Source organism: Athalia rosae, chromosome 5 (genome assembly GCF_917208135.1).
Source record: "Athalia rosae chromosome 5, iyAthRosa1.1, whole genome shotgun sequence".
Lineage (NCBI taxonomy): Eukaryota > Metazoa > Arthropoda > Insecta > Hymenoptera > Athaliidae > Athalia > Athalia rosae.
Window position 1 is genome coordinate 17,806,237 of NC_064030.1, and position 23,547 is coordinate 17,829,783.

Consider the following 23,547-nt stretch of genomic DNA (forward strand, 5'->3'; position numbering starts at 1 on the left):
CCCCCAACCAACCATGAAACTACGAGTTGTAATCGTACTTTTTCAATCGATCAATCAATCAATCAATCAATCAATCGTTACAGCACTCACCTCATACATATTCTATGTATATGTATACATTTTCCTTCCAATTTCTTTATCCATTTTAATCATCTGTGACGTCTATACCCATCTACTATATTTAAAATTATAATTAAATTCAAAGAAAAACCGAAGAAAATCACACGCGTTTAGTTAATCTCTAGAATTGACATTGAATTAAAGAAAAAACGAAAAAGAATTAATCAGGTATAATTATCTGTTTTACTAATTAACGAAGTATTTTTTGAAATAATTTTTTCTTTTTCTTCGATACATATATGATCGGACGTAAAGATAGAAGATGAATACCAAATTTTTGTGTCAATCTGAAAATTAACAATCGAATGATAAAAAAGAAGGAAGAAAATAATGATTTTTTTTTGGATCATTAGTTCATTTTTGTATCTGATTTGTGCAGGTTGGAAAGTTACGTCCGGGCGAGGTGTTAGACGCCAAGGTGAGATTTGTGTTCGCTAACACAAAACTGACCTATTTTTATCATTATTATCACAATCATCATCATCTTCATTATCATGATCATCGAACAAATATACCCAAAATATTTACCATATAAATAATTATTCACCTGCCCACCACTTTTCTCGGTTGTTCTTTTTTTCTTTTTCATTTACCTATTTCGAGTGATGGAAAAAAAGAATATTAAGAACAAACCCATTCATACTATCGATTGAAATCTATATTCTACATTCGTAATTATCTAATTACCTATCGCTCTGCTATGAATAATTAAAATTCTCTTTCTCTCTATCTTTCTCTTTCTATATAATGAAAACAAATTTAAAAAGAAAGGCTCAAGCATTTTAACATAAAGTTCAACTTTGACTTTACTTTTTTTTATTTCTACCCTTATGATTTGATTATTTACCATCAGTATTTGTTCTGCCTAGCATTTCATAATAATATTCATCATTTTAATCAAATTTACATACGTAATCAATAAAATGCACCATATATAAAACTCGAATGAAAAGACAAAAAATAAAAAAACAATTCCTACTTGGAATAATTTTTTTCTGTTTCTTTTCAAAAGATTTTATGATTGCAGCTTAAGCGCGCGGCGATATTAATAATGTTTATTACATTACAAAGAATGATTATCATTAATATTAATAATAATAATTAATTAATTAATTAATGACATTTTCATTTTTATTTTAGCTGGTTTGTTTGGAGCTGCTGCCACTTCTATATTTATAAACTATATTCTCCTCCTATTCTTCGCTGACTATTATGGTTTATTATTCATTTATTTATTTATTATATGTTCATGATTTTATTTCCCAAATATCTTCCACATCTTTCTTATTATTTCGTTCTTTTTTCTTTGTTCTCGTCTTTCTCGGATAAACAGGGTAGGATCGGGCGTCCTGGTGAACTGCAGTCCGATAAACAGGTTAGCTCAAAAAAATCAAGAAACCAATCGAAACCAAAAAAAAAAAACGTGCAAAATAATGATCACATCACATGGGGTTAGAATTGTAAATAAATACTGTACACTTGTATATCTGAACTACATTTTTTTTTTCTAATTGTGGATAACAAACACCGTGCTAAAATTCATTGTACATTATTATCATCATACCTCACGATAAATGTTGTAGCTATTAGTTTACACGTATCTAGTTCATTTGGAATTGAAGAAAGAAATGAAAGGAATTTTTTTTCCTCTTTCTTTTTGAATGCACTTTTGGTTGTTGATAATTTCAATGTTTCATGTATAAACCAAAAGAAGAAAAGACGAAACATAGAACCGATATGATCTTGTACGTGTGTAGTTAGAAAGTTATGTTATTCATTGAGAGCGTAAATAATAATTCCATATTTTACAGATCTTATATATCTATGTTCATGTAGAAGTATTACATGTGCAGTAACATTCCAACTATTCAGTTAAACTATGTGTAGCATAAATTGTAGCGGTTGAATCTGTTATTATTTTCTTTCCATTTTATAATTTATACACATCCCCGATCGTATTGTTTCGTTAATTTATTTATTTTACATGTATCTCTTTCTTTTTTGATTTCGCCATTTTATGAATTTTTTTTTTTGTCATCTCTCCTCCCTCTCTGTGATTATTTTCTCATTCACATATTTTATTAATCCGTGTTATCCTCGTTCTCATTTTTATTTCACCTATCTCATTTCCCATAAAATTTTTCGAAAATTTCTTCTCCCATTCACATATTATCTCTAATTGAAATAACTATTCAATAACAATTATAACGATGACGGTCATCATCGTTGTCATCGTCGAAAAATTTAACCCATCGCGTCACAGATAATCATTGACGAACTGATTATTTCTTTTTACTTCAATTTCAAATGTTAACAACAAAAAATTGATCTCGAGTTCATATATTTCATAACGATTGATAGTAAAGAGAAATTGTTATCAGTGACGCGATATGCGTAATTAAATACCACGTACCATGATAATGTTGCTTATTATATTTAATTAATGATTAATTTTTTGAACTAATTTCGAAAAATAATTCATATTTCACATATTATCAAACACGTATCACACGTATCCATGTATACGATACCAATAACTGTAAGCATATAGGCTTTTTTTTCTTTTCTTTTTTTCTCCTCATTAATTTTTTCTTCTAATCATCATCTCTCATCCATGGGTTTTAAACAAAGAAGGAATAATGGAAGAAAAAAACCACAAGAATGCCTTCAATATCTTGGGAAGCTTTTTCTCTTTCAAAATTTTTGATTTGCTTAGTTTCCAAAATGAGATCCCCCTGGATCGGATTTTATGTGATTAAATCTATCCAGTTCTATGAATGTTAAGTTTGTGAAATTCAACGTTCATTTCCCGAGATGTTGAAGTGAAAAACGAATAATAATATATAAATAAACACACGCACACACACACACGTAATCATAAACATCCAATTTTCATACATGTTCTCAAAAAACTTATCCGAAAAACATCCTCGTGTTATTTGTAACATGCCCTTTACATGTTTTCTAACATTTACATGTTGATTTTCCTTTTTCGTGTCTTACACATACCATATTGCAAACGAATCACTACGTTTTCTGATTTATTACAAATTTCTGAACGAAAAAAAGAAAAAAAATCGAGGAATAAATTTGGTAAAAAGCAGAAAAAACTCGGGGACTCGGGAATTTACGTAAATATGAAAAAAAATTCAATATTTGTTCAAAAACTTGACATTTTTTTTATTACTGCATCCCTATACGTTGTTGTTCATTGTTGTAGCCATAGATATGTACATTAGCATATTATTGCTATTACTATTATTCTTAAAAAAGAAAAAAGTCCTTTTTCGTCAGTCTTTGTACATGAGCTATGGATATTTCTCACTGTATTTAATAGGGAAATCCTTAATTACTGTGGTTTTAATACTCGAGAAGCAAAAAAAAAAAAAAACTGAATCGATGTTTGATGTCACTAATATCATTATCGATAATCTTTTTAACGTATAACTGTTAATATTCTCCACTTTTTTTTATTACATTTTATTTGCGTATGTGACTAAAACAATTTAACGCTTTTTAACTAGAAACGCTTTCTTCATTTATTGTGAATACCAAAAAAGTAAAAAGACAAAACGCTTTCGTAATTAATTGTATAATCGTGCTTTTGTGAATGTTCATATAAATAATAATTCAGACATCACTATACGTCCAATATACAAACGAACATTAATGACATTTATGTATAGATTTCATGCATGAAATTAAAAGATCATCTTTCTATCGAATCAAGAAGAAAATGTCAAATTCATTGCTCTTCCTCTTCAAAGCACAGCATTATACTTAATTCGTTAATGTTCGTATTATTGTGAATAATATTTTCGTTTTTTAATCATTATTCTTATTTGTTTAATAATTTTTCTGTCGCTGTAATGAATATTTTTTGTACAACAGCGTCGTCGTCCAAGTACGGACGTCAGAAGACCAAGCGTGGCGGATCTAGAGAATAAAATCAATGAACCAAGCACCCCACTGCGAGATGTTGGACCCGGAGGACCTCCGCAAATTGTTCACGTCGAGGATTCCTACTCGGCCCGTGAAGGTTGTGAAACTTTTCAATTTTTTTTTCACTCAAAGGCTCGCAAAGAGTAATTGTTGCGATGATAATTTTCAGATTCAACCGCGTACCTCACCGTTCAAGTGGAAGGTAACCCGGCGCCGACGTTCAAGTTCTACAAGGGAATAACCGAGTTGATAGAAGGTGGTCGTTTCAAATTTTTGACCGACGCGGAAACGAATACTATAACACTTTGTATGAGGAAAGCGAAGCCGAACGATGAAGGGACTTATAAAATTGTGGTCAGTAACGTTCACGGTGAAGATTCCGCTGAGATGCAGTTGTACGTCGGTGGTTAGTATGCGATTGTTGATTATTAATTAGATTAAACCGATCGCCTCGACGATTGATCTCTTTTTTTTCTCTCGTCTTCTCGAAGTTCCGAATAAATATTATTCAATTTCAGACGCCAGCGGCAACGATTTTCGAGCGATGCTCAAGCGTAGGAAATACCAGAAATGGGCGAAGGACGAAGGAGATCAGGAAAAGGTCGATCTCAAAGAAGTTGAGAAGCCAATCCCAGCGTTGAAGAAGGTCGAAAGGGTAAGAGTTATTGTAACTCGTTTTACAAAAGCATTAATACGAAAAAGGCAAACAGATTTTATTATGAAAATGGAAGGTAGTTGAGAAACGCGGATCGTTGAGCTCGTCATGCCCGAGAGTCGAAATCGACTGCGACTGAAGAAGCTGCGGTTTTGAAATTTCAAATGTATTTTTTTTTTGTTTGAATGGGGAATGATATTTGTATAATTAGCCGGTGAAAGACGGTGAATCGCATGAAACTGGATGGTATCAGGAAGAGGGTGAAATAGTGATCGTCGCCGAAGGAGAAGTGGTCGCTCGTATTCCTCTCGGCAAGAAAGGGGAGGCTAACTGGAGCTGGTTAAAGGTTTTTTAAAATCAGTCATAAAGATAAAAAAAAAATCAATAAATATATAAATACGGTTTTAAAATTCTTCCGGATTCGAACATTTTTTAGGCCTTTTTTTTAATTCTTCAGCTAATTTTATCCCGTCATATTTTTCTCTCTCGTTATCTCGACGTAGATAATCGATTACCAAAATTCGGTATGTTTTAGAATTTTCCGTCGTTTACAAAAGATTTAATTCCAATTCTTTTTGTTTCCTTTTTTCGGTATTAATTTTCATTTAGTCACAATAAAGAAATGATAAACGACACGAGAAAAAATTGTAGAAAAGCACGATCCGGTCGAATTATGAAACACGATTTAAATAAACATTCCTAATTAATATTCCTATAAAAAAAATCACAATCTTGTCACCTGCATTGATGAATTTTTTAAAATCAGAACAATTAAATATTTTTCATATAAAATGGAAAGAACATGAATTCGGGTATAAATAGAAAAAATCACAGAAAGCGAGCAAAACCAGAACCAAAGAAAGAGAACGGATTATCGCTAGGAAACGATGAGCCTCCATGATAATTTAATATAGTTGGCGTTATGGAATTTTTAGGAAATTAATCATCGCACCAGCAAACACCGTAACAATATGCAAATAATTCACATAAGTTTTTTTTTGTCATTCTTATCAATCATTTGTGTTGAAAGAAAAGAATCAGATAACGGAATTCGAATCATGGATATGATTTTGTCGTTTCTATTTTGATATTTGTTTCTTCGATTGCTGCTCATTTATTTGTCAAAATGAAAGACAGTGATGAATCGAAATGGGTTGTTTTGAGAAAAAATGGGATCGAACGTTATCAAATATAATTTATTCATCATCGTTACGTTATGTCGGTTGCTCGGCATTTTCATCTTAGTTTGTTTCACCGTTTAATTTTGTACTGTGTCATCTATGTTCACACATGTATTTAACAGAACTTCATTACTAACTCAAAGTATTCGTGTTTCCGTTTTTGCTTTGTATTGCGATTATTATTTTTTTCTCTCTTTTTTTATCTGTTTGGAAAATTTGCTCGCAAACAGCTTTTTCTTTTTTTTAATCCTAATCGTGTGATTCACAAAGAAAAAATTAACCGACGATTTTGTTCGTCATTGTTTGCGAGTGAAATGATTTGCATTGCTCCAGACTCTGTGGTGATCATCGATAATGATTGATCATTTCGTTTACAGTTTTATTTATATTAATTCATTCAGTTTTCTTTTCTCTTTTTTTTTCGTAATTCAAATTTCAAATGTATCGTCTGAATGTGAGCGCTTAGTTAGGAGCTTAACCATGATGGAGGCTCATCTTTGATAGCCGCAAAAGAAAAATCAACCGCCCTCGGCTCAATCCTCCTTCCTACTTGAAAAGAAAAAATTTCGAGAATTTCGATAATTTCTACTTTCTATTTGACAATTCAGAACCATCGACTGTTCGCAGTTTAAAAATTCCTCGAACAATAATTTTGTTATCACGCGATAGAAATTCGTTTGAAATTTTTTCTTTTTTTTTTTCTGTCTTCCTGCACCTCAGATTTTCCGTCACTAACTAAATGATACATATATAATTCTTTTTTCTTCTCCTTTTTTCCAACTCTTTGTTTTTAATGACACTATCCATCTAACGACTTAAAGATAATGCTTCGAATCAATTGAGATAAAATGAAAAAAATTAATTTTCTCTTTTTCTTTCCTTGCAATAAAAAAAAGTAAATATACAGAGAATAATCACGTCGACTATCCTGCATCACACTGTTTCCAACTCATGTTTCTTATGTTTCTTTTTCTCGTCTAACAGAAATAAATTGAGGAATAAAAACGAATAAAAAAACTTTTACTTTATAAAACAAAGCTGTACATAAGTTAAAAAAAAAATTAATAAAAATGAGCATTACCTATAGGTTGATTAAAATGAATGAGAGGAAAAAAGGGAGAAAAAAAATATACAATCGCAGTAAAATATAGCCTAGAATGACGATTTACCGATTTCTATAAATTTTTATTACAGAATTGATCAAACGTCGGGTTTTTTAAAAAATATTTTGACTTGTTTTCGTTTCATTTTGTTGGTCTTTTCTTTTATCTATTTTGACGTTCATGGCAGTCGGTGTGGTAAGGAAATTGATTTTTCTTTGACTTCGTCGAGACGAAAGTTGTCGCCTTCGACGATAATTACGGTCGATTGCATAATTTTCATCGGTAAATCGTTGTTACTTTAAATGGCATAAATAAATAAATTGGGAACGTTCGTTCCCCTTGTCTACTAACAATGTTATGTGTGTGTGTATATCGCGCATGTAGGACGTCTTCAATATCCAGCGCAGACCGAGCTTGTCGGAGGTAATTGGTGACTGGCCAACTCTAGTGGTCCGAGAGAAAGAGAAGGTTCGCTAAAAAATAAAAACTTAAAAACCAAACAAAGAACGATAATTTAAAAAATGTTATATATTTCATTTTTGTTTGATCAAAGAGGACAGAAAACAAAAATCACGCTCACAATCAGAGTTCATGATGATTATTTTTTTAATTTTACAACCCTGACTTTGTTTAAATCCAAAAGTTGCGAGCGCTATTAACGATTGAATATTTAACTTAATTTTTGATTTTTTTTTTTATCTCGACTGCTGCTGATTAACGCTACCATGCACGTTATTAATTAATCAGAGTTGCTTCTTTTGTGTCGTTAATTTTATAAATTTTATTTAAAAAGAAAAAAGAAAAAAACATACATATTTCCTACGAGGGTGTTATTTCTTTGTACACGTATGAATGTTATTAGTTTTTTTTTTTTATATATATGTCGTTGATAATTGTAATTTGAAATCGGATAAGAATTGAGGTCTCTATTTGATTAGCGAATGTGAATGAATATTGGGTGAGACTGCAGGGGGTATGTTTCTTATTTCTAGACTAATGGATCTCGTAGGCTTTCCCTGGCCGAATTAATTCCCGACTGGCCAACACTTCATCACTTCAACAAACAGGAGGTTGGACGAAGGATCGATGGATGTTAAAAAATCTATTTATTCATCATTCCTTTGATCGTTTATTTGTCTGTTTATTTATTTATTCACTTTAATATTCTATCCGATCATTTTCTCTAAGGTCGATCGTCTTTCATCTACATGAATCTTCTGTTTTAAACATTCAAATTCTGAAATGTTTTCTGCAAGTTCGTTGACTCACAATTGCCGTCATCAACAACAATATTCTACTTTCATTCATTTGTCGTGTTGCATTTTCTTTATTTATTTATTCTTTCTCATATTGCATCCGACTTGAATGTTTGATAATTTCAATCGTTACCACGATGTAATTAATTACACACTTTGGTACCTCATCATCAACATTTTAGATCAAAATTTATCCAGCATTTCGATCTTCAACTAATTTACTTCCAACTTTCTTCTCACTAGTTTCTCTGTACGTATTATTATTACAAACATACTCGAAGCCTGTGTAGTTAGCTCATGATTGCAAATCTTCTCTTGTTCCATCTTCTTCTTCATCTTCTTCCACTTATTCTTTTTTACATTCGTCAGTTTGATTACAGATAATATTTCTTCTCTTTGGTGTTGTATGGTATCTCGATGTATGCACAGAACTGTAGCGTAGTCAAATATTCAGAATTCATATTAACGAGCATATTTCATAAAAAATCCTCTTCGTGAAATTGAAAGAACCTTCTTGTTTTTTAGTGCAATCTTTTTTTATTTTTCTTTTCGCTGTACTTCGTTTTGTATCTTGTCTTTTTTCCTTTTTTGTTCTTGGTTTTTTTTTTCATAAGCATCGTTTCAGTACGTGCAAAGACCGAAGTAACGCCGCACATCGTTTTACACATGTTGTTTTTTCTTTTTTACAGGTGGAAAATTTTTTGTCGGTGATTTTGTCTTTTTTGTTCCTGATTTTTTTTTTTTTTTTTTAATTACCTTTTACAGATATTGGGAATTTACTATGTATTCATTATTTTTCACCAGCATATCATTATATCATGACGTATAATCACCGCTGTAAGGTGCAGACCTGCTGCACGTTTTTTTTTTTTCTTGTCTTTATTTTTAACGTTTTTCTAACATGAAAAATTTGGTTTTCTCTTTTTTTCAAAATGATACAGAAACCTGAGTCTTTCCTGAAACCGCTCGTCGATCAGTACGCGAAGGAGGGTAAAGACAAGAAGGTCGTCTTTGAAGCAAACTTCACAAAACCCAACTGCAAACCGAAGTGGTTTTTCAGAAAAGATGTGAGTTGTTTATCAATCTTTTTATTTCCAAACGATGAGTCAAATGTAAATATTTTGATGTGTGTAATATAAAAAATGAAAATAAAAATGCCAATTTTATTTCGCCGTTTTTTAGGAATTATTCGCCAGTGCCAAGTACAAGTTCAAAAATGAAAATGACTCGTACCAGCTCATCATCACTGGACCGAAGGTGGATGATACTGGAAAATATACGATCGATATCAGCGGAGTTTCCTCTACCGGTTTTCTTACCGTCGAAGGTACGAGATAGTCACGAATTTTTACCATCAAATTCCCCCTTATTTTCCACGAGGATTTTCGTGAAAATATCTGTTCAATTGGAAAATTATTATTCCCTTTTCAGAACCTGATCCAACGTACACTTTCGTAAAACCACTGTCGAAAAAATCAAGCGGTTTTACACTTCACGAAACTTATATGGAATGTACGGTAAATTCCAGTATGGCAAAGGTCACCTGGTGGAAGGGAAAGAACAAGCTCGACGTGAGTAAAAGTCTTTTTCTATTTTCGTCCCCAAATTTCGACAAATGTGTTTGAGTGTTCCAATGACAAGAATTGTGTCTTTTTTGGCTCTACATATTTAATTCTTTTCCGGTTTCTAGGACGACGAAACATTCAGCATATCGAAGGACATGTCTGGAGTTTGTCGTTTGACGATAAAAGTTGCCAAAATCGAAGACAGCGGAGAATATTGCTGTAAAATTGAAAAACAAACCGATAAGACTGAGACGATCCTTACAATAATCGGTAATTTCTTTTTTGTTCAACATTTTATTCAATTATCTGCGTATCTTTTGAAAATACCTAAACGATCTGTCGTTGGGTGATCTAGAAAATGTCCCTACACAACAAATAAGGTCTGTACATTCGTTTTTTCGTTTACAGAATATCCGTACAAATTCGTTAAGGTATTGAAGCACCAACAAGCTGTAGAAAAAGATACGATCAATTTACTATGCGAATTGGACGACGCTGCTGGTGACGTTAAATGGTTCAAAGGAGACCAGGAAATAAAGGCTGATAAACGGTAACCGAAAATCAATTCGCTGCGAAGAATGAACATTTAAGAAGAAAAAACCCCTTAAAACTTCGCGTTTCATTTCAGAGTACAAATAAAGGTTGACGGACGCAAACGTAAGCTGATTATCAAGGATGCCAAGGTAACGGATGCTGGAATGTACTCGTGTGTCAGTAACGCTGATAAAACAGAAGCTGAAATCGTCGTAAATTGTAAGTTCTTAAAATTTTTAGTGCAGATTAAACGTCCACCTTTCAGCTGTAACTAATTTTATTTATAATTGTTCTCTTTTTCAACCCTCACAGACTTGAACCGTTTCAATAAGAAACTCAAGGACACTGTAGCTATAGAACGAGAAAAACTTGTACTTGACGTTGAACTTCAAGATCAAACTGCTCCGGCCGAATGGCTGTTCAATGGAAAACCGATTACACCGAGCGAAAGGGTTGAAATAAAAAATCTCGGTGGTGGCAAACACCAGCTGGTATTCAACAAAGTTGAAATGGAAGATGACGGCGAAATTACGTGCCAAAGTGGACAATTGTCAAGCTCTTGTCAACTCACTGTCAAGAAAGGTGAAAGCAAACCTATCATTGATGTGCCAGATAAAATCGAAGGACCTTGTAGCGCACCGATCACCTTCATCGTGCCCTTTAAAAGTACGTGAATATTTTTTTTCAATTCAATTCTTCTTTCAATGATGAACATATTTCGTAATGAAATGAAAAATAACATTTTTTTCACAGTTGATGGTACCAAACAGACACCTGTTGAAGCTAAACTTCTGAAGGACGGCAAGGCGCTGCCATTGAAGGACGTTGAAATAATCGTTGGCGAGGACAAGATAACTTATAAAATAAAGAAACCCCAGCGTGATCAGTCGGGAATTTATCAATTGAAAATTGGAAATGGACAAGGAGAGGAGGTCAAGGACGTGAACATCAACATGCAAGGTATGTGTACCAATTGGACCAGAATCGCTTTCAAAATTGTATTGCGCCAATTTCCTATGGGCGGGAAGGTGGTGAAAGGTACCCCTTTGAATTTTTGAAACGAAGTGAACTGTACGTACGAAGTTTTGATTGGCGCCCCATACGAGGGTGGCGGCACCAATCACGCAGCGTCTCCGTACCGAACCTTGTTTGATTCATCTTTTGTTTGTCGAAATTTAATGTGTTTGCTTACAATTCGAGTATTATTTTCCAGACGTTCCATCACCTCCAACCGACGTCGACGTCAAAGATGTCTTCCAAAGTTCATGTGTCGTCAGTTTTAAACCATCAAAAGAGGACGGTGGTTCTCCGATAACAAAATATGTTATCGAACGTTTGGATCTTAGTCTCAAGTCGCAATGGGCAAATGTGGGTGAAGTTTTACCTGGTGAAAAATGTGTCTACAAGGTCGAAGACCTTGTTCCCAAAAAGGAATACAAATTCCGTATACTCGCCGTAAACAAGCTTGGACCGAGCGAACCGGCAAATTTCGCAAAACCAATTCTTGCCAAAGATCCATGGGGTAAGTTGATCAAAATCTAAAAGACCTCAAAAAATTGATCTTCCGCATTACTCGATTCCAGTAGTGTTTACAATAGAAAAATTTATATTATCTCAAGGTTATTCCGAATTCAAGGCTTGTGTGTCAATATTTTATACTGACTGATGAATTTTTTTTCTTGTTTGATTAATTCAGATGAGCCCGGTAAACCTGGAAATGTTGAGGTCGTTGATTGGGACAAGGATCACGCCGATCTGACATGGACGAAACCCGAGAGCGATGGAGGAGCGCCGATAACTGGATACGTTATCGAGTACAAAGAGAAATTCGGCAAAGAATGGGTCAAGGGTAAGGAAATCGAAGGGGATGTGACAAAAGCGACGATCGATGGGCTGAAAGAAGGAACACAATACGAGTTCAGAATTCGAGCTGTTAATAAGGCTGGACCTGGTGAACCTTCGGATGCAACAAAACCGATAACGGCTAAGTCACGTTTTGTAAAACCTTATATTATTGGCGATCAGTTGACAAACCTGATAGTGAAAAAGGGACAGGTAATTAAGTATGACATCAAATACGGCGGTGAACCAGAACCCGAAGTTCATTGGTTCTTGGGAGACAAAGAACTTGTACAAGATGCAGCAGAAAGATTGACCATCGATAAGTATGAAAGAAACACCGTCCTCACTGTGAGAAAAACAACAAGACCTGATTCTGGAAAGTACAAGCTTGTTCTTACAAACGGATCTGGAACGTGCGAAAGCATTGCCGACGTTGTTGTTCTTGGTAAGTTCTTTATTGTTGATCTTTTTAAACCCAAGGGCATCGGTGTCATATTTCAACGAATTGGAAACTTCAGATAAACCAGCTGCGCCAAAGGGTCCTCTGAAGGTGGAGGAAGTACGTTCGGATCACGTGAAGGTCAAATGGGACAAACCACCGGACAACGGTGGTTCAGATATCACTGGTTATGTCTTGGAAAAAATGGACATGGAAACTGGCCGGTGGATTCCAGCTGGCGAAGTTGGACCCGATAAAGATAGTTTCACTTTCCAAGGTTTGACCCCGAAGAAAAAATACAAGTTCCGCGTCAAGGCCGTCAACAAAGAGGGAGAATCCGAACCACTCGAAACCGAGGAGGGCATCGTTGCCAAAAATCCTTACGGTCGGTACAACGGAAGCACCGTCACTTTTGTATTCATTTATTTTTTTCTCGTGAGCTTCCTCATCATTGCTGTCTTGAATTTTTCATTTCAACAGACGAACCTGGACGTCCCGGAAAGCCGGAGATTGCCGACTACGACAACGTGAGCGTGACTCTAAAATGGGCAAAACCCGAAACCGATGGAGGCCGCAGCATCACCCATTACACCGTTGAAATGAAGGACAAATTTGCGATCGATTGGACCGAAGTACTGAAGACTCCGGATGCCAATCCGGAAGCCAAGGTCGAAGGACTTAAAGAGAAAATGGTTTACCAATTCCGAGTCAGAGCGCACAACAAGGCTGGTGCTTCGGAACCAAGCGAACCGACCGACAATCATTTATGCAAGCACAGAAACTGTGAGTAGTTTTTTTTGTTGTTTTTTTGCGAGTCTGCTTTATTCTTATTCCGATATTAATCTTCTCGATTCTTTGGACTTCAGTGAAGCCACGCATCGACCGTACGAACCTGAAATCGGTAATAATAAAAGCGGGACGTTCGCACAAGTGGTCAGCGGACATAATAGGCGAACCTCCACCAGAAGTGAAATGGATATGGAGAGATAATATCCCACTGACGAATACCGAGAGAATTAAAATCGAAAATGTCGATTATCACACTGATTTCAGCATCATAAACGCCGTGAGAAAAGACACAGGAAAATACACGGTCATCGCAGAAAACGCCAACGGAAAAGACGAAGAGTCCGTAGAACTCACGGTGCTCTGTAAGTATTAAAAATGAAAAAAATAACGATCGATTGTACTTCATAAACGTCATGTTCTTTTCCTTTAATTTCTCAGCAAAACCGAGTGCACCGAAAGGTCCGTTGGAAGTTTCCGACGTAACGAATACGACGGCAAAATTGAAATGGCAAAAACCGGAAGACGACGGAGGTTCACCTATAAAGGAATACGAAGTTGAAAAAATGGATACGAAGACAGGAAAGTGGATAAGAGTTGGTAAAGTTCCGGGAAACGTTGCCAGCCCAGAAATTGACGTAACAGGTCTGAATCCCGGGAGTGAATACAAGTTCAGGGTATCAGCGATAAACGACGAAGGTGATTCCGAACCACTGGAAACCGAGAAGGGAATAATCGCCAAGAATCCGTTCGGTAAGAGATGTTGAACAATTATTTTTCGACAATCTAAGTTGCTTTCGAAAATTTCATTCAATGTTGATCATCGACCCGTTCGTTCAAACAGACGAACCCCTGAAGCCTGGAACCCCAGAAATCACGGACTACGACAACGAATCAGTCTCCTTGAAATGGACGGCACCGGCATCGGACGGAGGTGCACCGATCGAAAAATACATAATCGAAAAGAAGGACAGGTACAAGCCGGATTGGGAAAAAGCAATAGAAGTACCGGCAACTGAACTTCAAGGAAAAGTACCTGACCTCAAAGAACGTGGCGAATATCAGTTCAGGGTCATCGCTGTAAACAAGGCTGGACCATCCCCACCTTCGGACGCTTCGAAAATGCAAGTTTGCAAACACAAAGCCCGTAAGTCCAATTTTTTTTTGATACTTTTTCAAGCTTCCGGTACGATTATGACCGCTGTCGTAACGTACGGTTGCGAATCGAATCTTCTTTGCTCCGTTTTTTTTTCTTCATGCTCCGATGTTGTTATTTCAGTGAAACCAAGAATCGACCGCACAAACTTGAAGCCGATAATCGTGCGTGCCGGTAAAATGATAAAATACGATATTGATGTGCGCGGTGAACCGCCACCAGAGATAACTTGGACTCACGTCAAGACGGAATTGAAATCAGGCGGAAACGTTGACATAACTAACGTTGATTACAACACGAAATTAACCATAACGGATGCCGTGAGGAAAAACACGGGACTCTACAAAATCCTAGCGGTCAACGCACACGGCCAAGATGAAGCGGAAGTCGAAGTCACCGTGCTCTGTGAGTAATTTGAAGAAATTTAAAAGTGAACCAATTTTTTCCCCAATCCCAAAAACAAGACCAATCGAAAATTGAATTGCAGCTGCCCCTGGACAGCCGAAAGGTCCTCTCAAGGTCTCTGACGTTACGAAGACCGGCTGCAAAGTGAAATGGGAAAAACCTGAAGACGATGGTGGAAAACCGATAACTGGATACCTCGTAGAAAAATTGGACAAAGCAACCGGTCGTTGGGTTCCAGTTGGAAGAACTACCGAACCCGAACTTGAGATCAAGGGTCTGCAGGACGGTCACGAGTACGAATTCAGGGTCAAAGCTCTCAACGAAGAGGGAGAATCCGAACCGTTGGTAACGGACGGTTCGATAATCGCGAAGAATCCATATGGTAATTGAATTTTCCACAATGAGTTTTTCACTTTTTTTTTTACTTTCAATCATTAGTTGACGCTGACCAACGGGATGTTTTTTTTTCCGATTTGAACAGACGTCTCCGGAAAGCCTGGTACTCCAGAGTTCGAAGACTGGGACGTCGACCGCGTTGACCTCAAGTGGGAACCTCCGAAGAACAATGGCGGCGCACCGATTACCGGTTACATCATAGAAAAGAAGGAAAAATTGAAGGGCACCTGGGAAGAAGCTCTGGTCACAAAAACTCCAGATTGCAAAGGTCGCGTTCCCGATTTGAAAGAAGGATCTACCTACCAATTCAGGGTACGCGCCGTCAACAAGGCTGGTCCTTCCGATCCCAGCGAACCAACTAAACCGCACATCGCGAAGGCCAGATACCGTGAGTCTGAATTTACAGAAATGGAATTTTTCATCCAGAAATCCATTCCAGTTTTTAAAATCAGGACAACTTTAATCGAGTGTAATTTTCTTCGCAACAGTGAAGCCGCACATCAACCGTGAGAAGTTGAACAAGGTGAAAGTACGCGCCGGTCAATTGGTCAAGTTCGACGTCGACATCAAGGGCGAACCGCCACCAACCGTTACTTGGAGTTTCAAGGGTAAAGTTCTCGAAACTTCTCCAAGCTACAAAATCGAGAACGAAGATTACAACAGCAAAATTCAGCTTCTCGCAACGACTCGCAAAGACACCGGGAAGTACACGATCAAGGCCGTCAACGACTCTGGAGAGGATGAGGCCGATGTCGAAGTCATTATCCTCGGTAAACTTAATTATTTTTGTCTCGTTAACTGCTGTGGTAAATCCCGTCATCCGGTGAAGAGACTGGTACCATTTTTTTCCTCTTCGCAGACAAACCTGGAAAACCGGAAGGTCCCCTTGAAGTATGCGACGTGCACAAGGAGGGATGCAAATTGAAGTGGTCCAAACCGAAGGACGACGGTGGTCTTCCTCTGTCGAGTTACCTCGTCGAGAAAATGGACGTGACAACGGGACGTTGGATCCCAGCTGGAATCGTGGACCCTGACAAAACCGAGCACACGATAACCGGTTTGGAACCAGGAAAGAAATACGAATTCCGTGTGAAGGCCGTCAACGAAGAAGGCGAATCGGAACCCCTCCAGACCGACACGGCGATCATCGCCAAAAATCCATTCGGTAAGCGAACGTCGCCATTTTTATTCAACGCAAAGCGGAAAGTCTTCCAGATGTATCGAAAACGTTTTTCTCTGTCTTTCGCGCACTAAAATCCGTGTACTGAATTTTTTAAACAGACGCCCCAGCGCCGCCCGGTCTTCCGGAGATCGTCGACTGGTCGGAGAACATGGTGAAGTTGAAGTGGGAACCACCTATGCGAGACGGAGGTGCTCCGATAACGGGATACGTTGTAGAAATGAAAGATAAATTCGGAACGACCTTCACAAAGGCGTTGGAAACGGACGGACCGACTTGTACCGCGACTGTACCAAAACTCGAAGAGGGCAATCAATACCAGTTCAGAATAAGAGCCGTGAACAAAGCTGGTCCCGGTGAACCAAGCGAAGCGACAAATCCTCACACGGCGAAACCTCGCTGGTGTAAGTAAATCATCGATCTTTCGTTCGTTATCGAAATTATACCGATTTTTTGTCACCGAGCTTATCGCGTCGTTACATTTACAGTAAAACCGCACATCGATCGAACGAACTTACAACCGGTAATGGTAAAGGCTGGACTCACCGTGTCTTTGGATGTTAATATAACCGGAGAACCAGCACCGACTGTCACCTGGTATTACGGCAATGAGGAAGTGAAAACTGGCGATCAAATACGCATCGATAACATCGATCATAATTCGAAATTCCTTATCCTAAAATCGAAACGTGGACATACCGGAAAATACACGATCACAGCGAAGAACGACGTCGGCGAAGATACGGCTGAAGTGGAGATAACGGTGCTCGGAAAGCCTTCGAAACCAGAGGTCAGAGTTAACGATTACCTAACATAACTTTATTGGTTCGATTCTCGCAAATTGTTTCACGTGTGTTCAAAAAAACAACATAAATAATAAACAAACGAATTATTTCGTCGTCTCATCAGGGACCCCTCGAAGTTTCGGACGTCACGAAGCACGGATGTAAATTGAAATGGAAGAAACCAGAAGACGACGGTGGCACTCCGGTCGAGTACTACGAAATTGAAAAACTTGACCCGCTTACTGGACAGTGGATATCGTGCGGAAGGGCCACCGAACCAGAAGCTAATATCACTGGACTCCAGGAAGGCAAACCGTACAAGTTCAGGGTCAAGGCTGTCAACAAAGAGGGACAGTCCGACGATCTTGAGACCTTGAAGCCGATCATAGCGAAAAATCCATTCGGTAACTACGGCGAACGTTCAGCAGCATTGTATCGAATAATCGTTGCGGATCTTCAGAGCGTAATTTCACGACTCGTGATTATTTTTCAGACGAACCAGGAAAACCGGGTCGTCCAGAGCTGAAGAATTGGGATCGAGACTTTGTGGAGCTGGAATGGAGGCCTCCGTCGAACGATGGCGGAGCCCCGATCGAAAAATACATTGTCCAGATGCGCGACAAGGACGGAAGACAATGGGTCGACGCTGCTACCGTACCCGGAGATCGCCCAGCCGCCAAGGTCACCAACGGTATACAAGAGGGTCACGAATACGAGTTCAGAGTTGTCGCTGTAAACAAAGCCGGACCGGGCGAGCCCAGCGACACTTCGAAGAGCATCGTTGCCAAGCCAAGATTCCGTGAGTATTGAGAGTTGCGAAAAGTTCGTGGCTGGATCGAACTTGAGTTTTATGTTCCCCGATCCGTTCCATATTCGCAGTGGCCCCGCACATCGACCGTAAGAATTTGAAGAAAAAGACGATGCGAGCTGGTCAACTTTTGCGCATCGAAGCCGACGTTCAAGGTGAACCCGCCCCGACGGTGACGTGGACTCTGAGAGACGCACCGCTGTCCAACACGGATCGTTTGAAAATCGACAACGAGGATTACCACACGACCTTCGTTATGACGAAACTGAAGCGCACGGACACCGGAACTTACACGGTTATGGCAAAGAACGACAGTGGAAAGGATCAAGTTGACGTTGAGATCGAGGTTCGCTAGCAATATTGTCTCACAAACATTTGGAAAAAATTTTCCTCCCTAAAAAAGTTAAAAAAAACACAAAAACAAAACCAACGGCTAACTTTATTTTTCATTCTTCATTTCGCAGGTGATTAGCAAGCCGGGTAAGCCCAAAGGTCCGTTGAACGTATCCGAAGTTACTGCCGAGGGATGTAAATTGAAGTGGCAAAAGCCCGAAGACGACGGGGGTGAGCCCGTCGATCATTACGTCGTGGAGCGAATGGACACTGAATCTGGTCGTTGGGTACCATGTGGAGTCAGCAAAACACCCGAAGCCGATATCACGGGTCTGAACGAAGGAAAAGATTATCTTTTCCGTGTGAAGGCGGTTAACGCTGAAGGAGAATCCGAACCACTGGAAACAACGATTCCAACGACCGCGAAGAACCCCTTCAGTGAGTTACATTTATTTGACTTTACGTCAGGTCTGATCGGTTTTCAGAATATTCGTAACGCCTTCTGGTTTTTTTTTTTTTTTTTTCTTTCTAATGAACTTCAGCTGCACCCGACGCTCCTGGAAGACCGGAACTGAAAGATTGGAACAAGAATCACGTGGATTTGAAATGGGCTGCTCCGAACAACGACGGTGGTGCTCCGATCGAGAAATACATAATCGAAAAGAAGGACCAATACGGAAAGTGGGTGAAAGCTGCCGAAGTTCCGGGTACCCAGAGAGAAGGTAAAGTCGACCTTATCGAAGGTCAAAAGTATCAATTCAGGGTCAAGGCCGTGAACAAAGGAGGTCAAAGCAAGCCAAGCGATGCCAGTGACACTTTGATCGCAAAGGATCGTTTTGCGGTGCCAAAGATCGACCGGACAAACCTGAAGGACCTCACGATAAAGGCGGGAAATCATATAAAACTCGATGTCAAGGTCAGCGGTGAACCACCTCCAACGAAAACGTGGTTCCTGAAAAAATCGAAGGTCGAAGATGGCGAGAACGGCATCGCTATAGACTTCGAAGATTACAGAACAAAGTTTGTCGTCGGTTCTGCTACCAGAGCGCATTGTGGTACACTGACTTTGAAGGCGGAGAACTCCTCGGGAAAAGACGAAGCTTCTATAGAAGTTTTGATTCTCGATAAACCAGGTAAACCCGAAGGTCCTCTCAAGGTTTCCGATGTCCACAAAGAAGGCTGCAGTCTCAAATGGCAACCTCCACTCGACGACGGTGGTACTCCGATCGACCATTACACCGTTGAGAAAATGGACACCGACACTGGCCGATGGATACCAGTTGGAAGAACTTACGAACCAAAAATGACCATCGAGAATCTTGTGCCCGGTCAGGAGTACAAGTTCAGAGTGGCCGCTGTCAATGCCGAAGGAGAATCTCTTCCACTTGAAACCGAACATGGCATCATCGCCAAGAATCCATTTGGTGAGTTGAATGAAATTATTTCCCGTTCAAGCAAACAAATTCTTTACATTGAAAAATCAAAATTTTAGACGAACCTGGTGCACCTGGTCGTCCGGAGGCGACAGACTGGGACAAAGATCACGTAGATCTGAGATGGACTCCGCCAACTAAAGATGGCGGATCTCCAATCACTGGCTACCTGATAGAAAAGCGAGAAAAGGGAACTGGTCGTTGGTTGAAGGCCGCAGAAATACACGAGCCCGATTGCAAGGGACGCGCTGACAACCTCGACGAAGGTGTAGAGTACGAATTCCGAGTCAAGGCCATCAATGCTGCGGGACCTGGTGAACCTTCCGACGCGAGCAAATCGGTCATAGCGAAACCCAGGAGACGTGAGTATTTCCAGTTGCGAACGAAACCAAATTCCCGATCGATGGTCTCGAAGGAACGATTTTTATTTCCTGCTTTTTTGCTCAGTGGCCCCGAAGATCGACAGACGCAATTTGCGAAACCTGACGATCCGCGAGGGAGAACCGATCTTCTTTGACGTGAAAATCAGCGGAGAGCCAGCGCCGGAAGTCGAGTGGGTTTTGAATAACAAAAAAATACAATACAGCCACTCACGCAGGGTCGAAGACGTTCCCTACAATACCAAATTCTACAACGACAAACCCGAACGCAAGGACACTGGAACTTACAAGATAACTGCCGTTAATCCGTACGGTTCCGATACCGCGGAAGTTGAGGTCACAGTAATTTGTAAGTATCGGATCGTTTTTCCTAACGGTTTCGATGGGATGCCTTCAAAAAATTACGCAAATTTTGTTTTTACAGCAAAGCCCAGCAAGCCTGAAGGACCTCTGGAAGTCTCCGATGTCCACAAGGATGGCTGTACTTTGAAATGGAAAAAGCCAAAGGACGATGGTGGAGAACCGATCGAAGGATACTTGGTGGAGAAGTTTGATCCAGATACAGGACTCTGGCTACCAGTTGGTAAGACGATGGGCCCGGAAATGAAGGTCGAAGGACTTATTCCCGGACACGAATACAAATTCCGTGTCAAGGCCATCAACAAGGAGGGAGAATCCGAACCGCTCGAAACCTTGGGATCCATAGTGGCCAAGGATCCGTTCAGTAAGTCGATCATGACTCGATTTTCATACCAGTCAAGTTCCTGGATTACAATTTCCCCTTTCTTTTCACAGCCGTTCCTGCTGCGCCTGGTGCTCCTGAGCCTGTTGATTGGACGGCAAACCAAGTCGAACTCGTTTGGAAAGAACCGGTCAGCAATGGAGGTTCCCCTATCACAGGGTACATAATCGAAAAGAAAGACAAATACAGCACAATGTGGGAAAAGGCGCTCGAAACGAGCTCTCCGACCCCTCAAGCTTTGGTGACCGGGTTGATCGAAGGCAATGATTATCAATTCCGAGTCCTCGCTGTCAACAAGGCTGGCCAATCTGAACCTGGAGATGCAAGCAAGACCTTCACCGCAAAACCTCGTTACTGTAAGTCAATTTTCTTTCTCTTGAAAAAAATAAATAAATAAAATAAAAAAAAAAAACAACTAAAGGGCAACGAATATCCACATCGAACACTACTTTTTCTCCCCAACAGTGGCTCCGAAGATCGATCGCCGCAATCTGCGGGACATAACTTTATCCGCCGGTGCATCCCTGAAATTCGATGCCAACGTAATCGGTGAGCCACCTCCACACATCGAATGGCGTTGCGGTGCGATGCCATTGTACACCGGAAAGAACGTTCTGGTCGACAATTCGGATTACAACACGAAACTGACGATCAGACCCGTTCAGCGTGGCGATACCGGGGAGTACACGGTGACCGCTAGCAACAACTCCGGTAGAGATCACGTCACCGTCAACGTCGTCGTGACCGACAAACCAACGCCACCCGAAGGACCTCTTCAAGTGTCGGACGTCCACAAAGAGGGGTGCAAACTCAAGTGGAAACGACCCATCGACGACGGCGGTGTACCCATCGAGTATTACCAGGTCGACAAAATGGATCCGGAAACCGGATGCTGGGTGCCTTGCGGACGGTCCGCAGAACCTGGTAAATTTTCTATAAAATCTCCTCGTTCTTCGGTTTCCGAATGACATTGGGTCTTCATTTGTTGTTCGTTTCACAGCATTCGAGGTCACGGGACTGGTGCCCGGAAAAGAATACAAGTTCCGAGTGGCGGCAGTTAATTCCGAAGGTGAATCCGAACCGTTGGTAACGGAACAGGCCATCCTGGCGAAGAATCCGTTCGGTGAGTCGTCGATTTTCAGCGAATAACTATATCGGAGAGTAGCGAGAGTAAAAAATCGATCGAATAACGAAACTCTGACTTTACAGACGAGCCAGGTAAACCGGGAAGTCTTCAAGCGACTGACTGGGACAAGGATCACGTGGACTTGAAATGGAAACCGCCAACGAACGACGGTGGTTCTCCGATAACAGGCTACATAGTCGAGAAGAAGGATAAGTACGGCGAGTGGGAGAAGGCGTTGGAAGTACCGGCGGACCAGACGACCGCCACGGTTCCAGATCTCATCGAAGGTCAACCGTACGAATTCCGGGTACGCGCCGTCAACAAAGCGGGACCCGGAGAACCCTCGGATGCCACGCCGACTATAATAGCGAAGCCGCGTAATCTCGCGCCGAAGATCGACCGCGCGAATCTCATAGATTTGAGGATAAAGGCTGGACAAAACTTTTCGTACGACGCGAAAGTCACGGGAGAACCGACGCCGACCACCAAATGGATACTTCACGGCAAGGAGGTCAGACCGTCGGACAGGGTGAAAGTCAAACAAGTCGATTACGCGACCGGCATCAACGTCAGGATGGCGACCAGGGCGGAATCTGGCAAGTACACGATAACAGCTGAGAATATCAATGGAAAGGACATCGCGTACGTCGAAGTGACGGTGCTCGACAAACCGAGCGCACCCGAGGGACCCCTCAAAGTTTCCGACATCCACGCCGAGGGATGTAAATTGTCGTGGAAAGAGCCCGAAGACGACGGTGGACAACCGATAGAAAAATACGTCGTTGAAAAAATGGACGAAGCCACGGGTCGGTGGGTACCAGCTGGCGAAACCGACGGGCCTTCGACATCCATCGATGTCGAAGGGCTCACTCCTGGGCACAAATACAAATTCAGGGTAAGAGCGGTCAACAAACAAGGTAAATCCGAACCGCTGACCGCCGCACAGAGCATCGAGGCTAAGAATCCATTCGGTAAGTTCACAGAATACTTTGAAAATTTATTCCAACAAATTTATTCGTCATTCTGACTCTCCGACTGATTGATTTTTTGCTTCGCAGATGAACCGAGCAAGCCTGGCACCCCAACGATCAGAGACTACGACAGAGATTTCGTTGATCTTCAATGGGAGAGGCCCAAGGGAGATGGAGGTTCTCCGATAACTGGCTATGTCATCGAAAAACGCGACAAGTTCAGTCCGAATTGGGAGAAATGCGCGGAAATCGAGGGTGACGTTAATCGAGGTAAGGTCAACGACCTGGTCGAAGGAACGCCCTACGAATTCCGCGTTCGAGCGGTCAACAAAGCCGGACCAGGCGAACCGTCGGATGCCACGAAACCGCACATCGCGCGTCCCAAGAACCGTGAGTTGGATTAAAAAAT

At 40.1% G+C, this 23,547-nt stretch overlaps 1 protein-coding gene across 23 annotated transcripts in view; it reads left to right on the plus strand.

The window, feature by feature from the left end:
- The window catches only part of LOC105687271 (twitchin), a 63,765-nt gene that overhangs the window by 27,245 nt on the left and 12,973 nt on the right, over positions 1-23,547 (plus strand). For 15 of the 23 annotated variants that reach the window (XM_048655698.1, XM_048655703.1, XM_048655701.1 and 12 more), the window contains 40 exons: positions 500-538; positions 1,454-1,495; positions 4,012-4,159; positions 4,232-4,468; positions 4,581-4,717; positions 9,199-9,324; positions 9,440-9,584; positions 9,689-9,828; positions 9,948-10,092; positions 10,231-10,372; positions 10,451-10,575; positions 10,669-11,022; positions 11,110-11,316; positions 11,570-11,878; positions 12,053-12,643; positions 12,717-13,022; positions 13,118-13,420; positions 13,504-13,788; positions 13,865-14,176; positions 14,268-14,570; positions 14,703-14,984; positions 15,067-15,366; positions 15,466-15,768; positions 15,869-16,150; positions 16,240-16,545; positions 16,662-16,964; positions 17,049-17,350; positions 17,470-17,749; positions 17,839-18,144; positions 18,225-18,499; positions 18,618-18,924; positions 19,029-19,910; positions 19,979-20,281; positions 20,367-20,648; positions 20,724-21,023; positions 21,095-21,397; positions 21,507-21,965; positions 22,042-22,164; positions 22,251-23,138; positions 23,226-23,528. In XM_048655698.1, coding sequence (XP_048511655.1) covers positions 500-538; positions 1,454-1,495; positions 4,012-4,159; positions 4,232-4,468; positions 4,581-4,717; positions 9,199-9,324; positions 9,440-9,584; positions 9,689-9,828; positions 9,948-10,092; positions 10,231-10,372; positions 10,451-10,575; positions 10,669-11,022; positions 11,110-11,316; positions 11,570-11,878; positions 12,053-12,643; positions 12,717-13,022; positions 13,118-13,420; positions 13,504-13,788; positions 13,865-14,176; positions 14,268-14,570; positions 14,703-14,984; positions 15,067-15,366; positions 15,466-15,768; positions 15,869-16,150; positions 16,240-16,545; positions 16,662-16,964; positions 17,049-17,350; positions 17,470-17,749; positions 17,839-18,144; positions 18,225-18,499; positions 18,618-18,924; positions 19,029-19,910; positions 19,979-20,281; positions 20,367-20,648; positions 20,724-21,023; positions 21,095-21,397; positions 21,507-21,965; positions 22,042-22,164; positions 22,251-23,138; positions 23,226-23,528 — 11,485 coding nt within the window. The remainder of the gene's footprint in view (positions 1-499; positions 539-1,453; positions 1,496-4,011; positions 4,160-4,231; positions 4,469-4,580; positions 4,718-9,198; positions 9,325-9,439; positions 9,585-9,688; positions 9,829-9,947; positions 10,093-10,230; positions 10,373-10,450; positions 10,576-10,668; positions 11,023-11,109; positions 11,317-11,569; positions 11,879-12,052; positions 12,644-12,716; positions 13,023-13,117; positions 13,421-13,503; positions 13,789-13,864; positions 14,177-14,267; positions 14,571-14,702; positions 14,985-15,066; positions 15,367-15,465; positions 15,769-15,868; positions 16,151-16,239; positions 16,546-16,661; positions 16,965-17,048; positions 17,351-17,469; positions 17,750-17,838; positions 18,145-18,224; positions 18,500-18,617; positions 18,925-19,028; positions 19,911-19,978; positions 20,282-20,366; positions 20,649-20,723; positions 21,024-21,094; positions 21,398-21,506; positions 21,966-22,041; positions 22,165-22,250; positions 23,139-23,225; positions 23,529-23,547) is intronic. The other 8 variants (XM_048655705.1, XM_048655719.1, XM_048655708.1 and 5 more) reach the window with 3 other exon arrangements.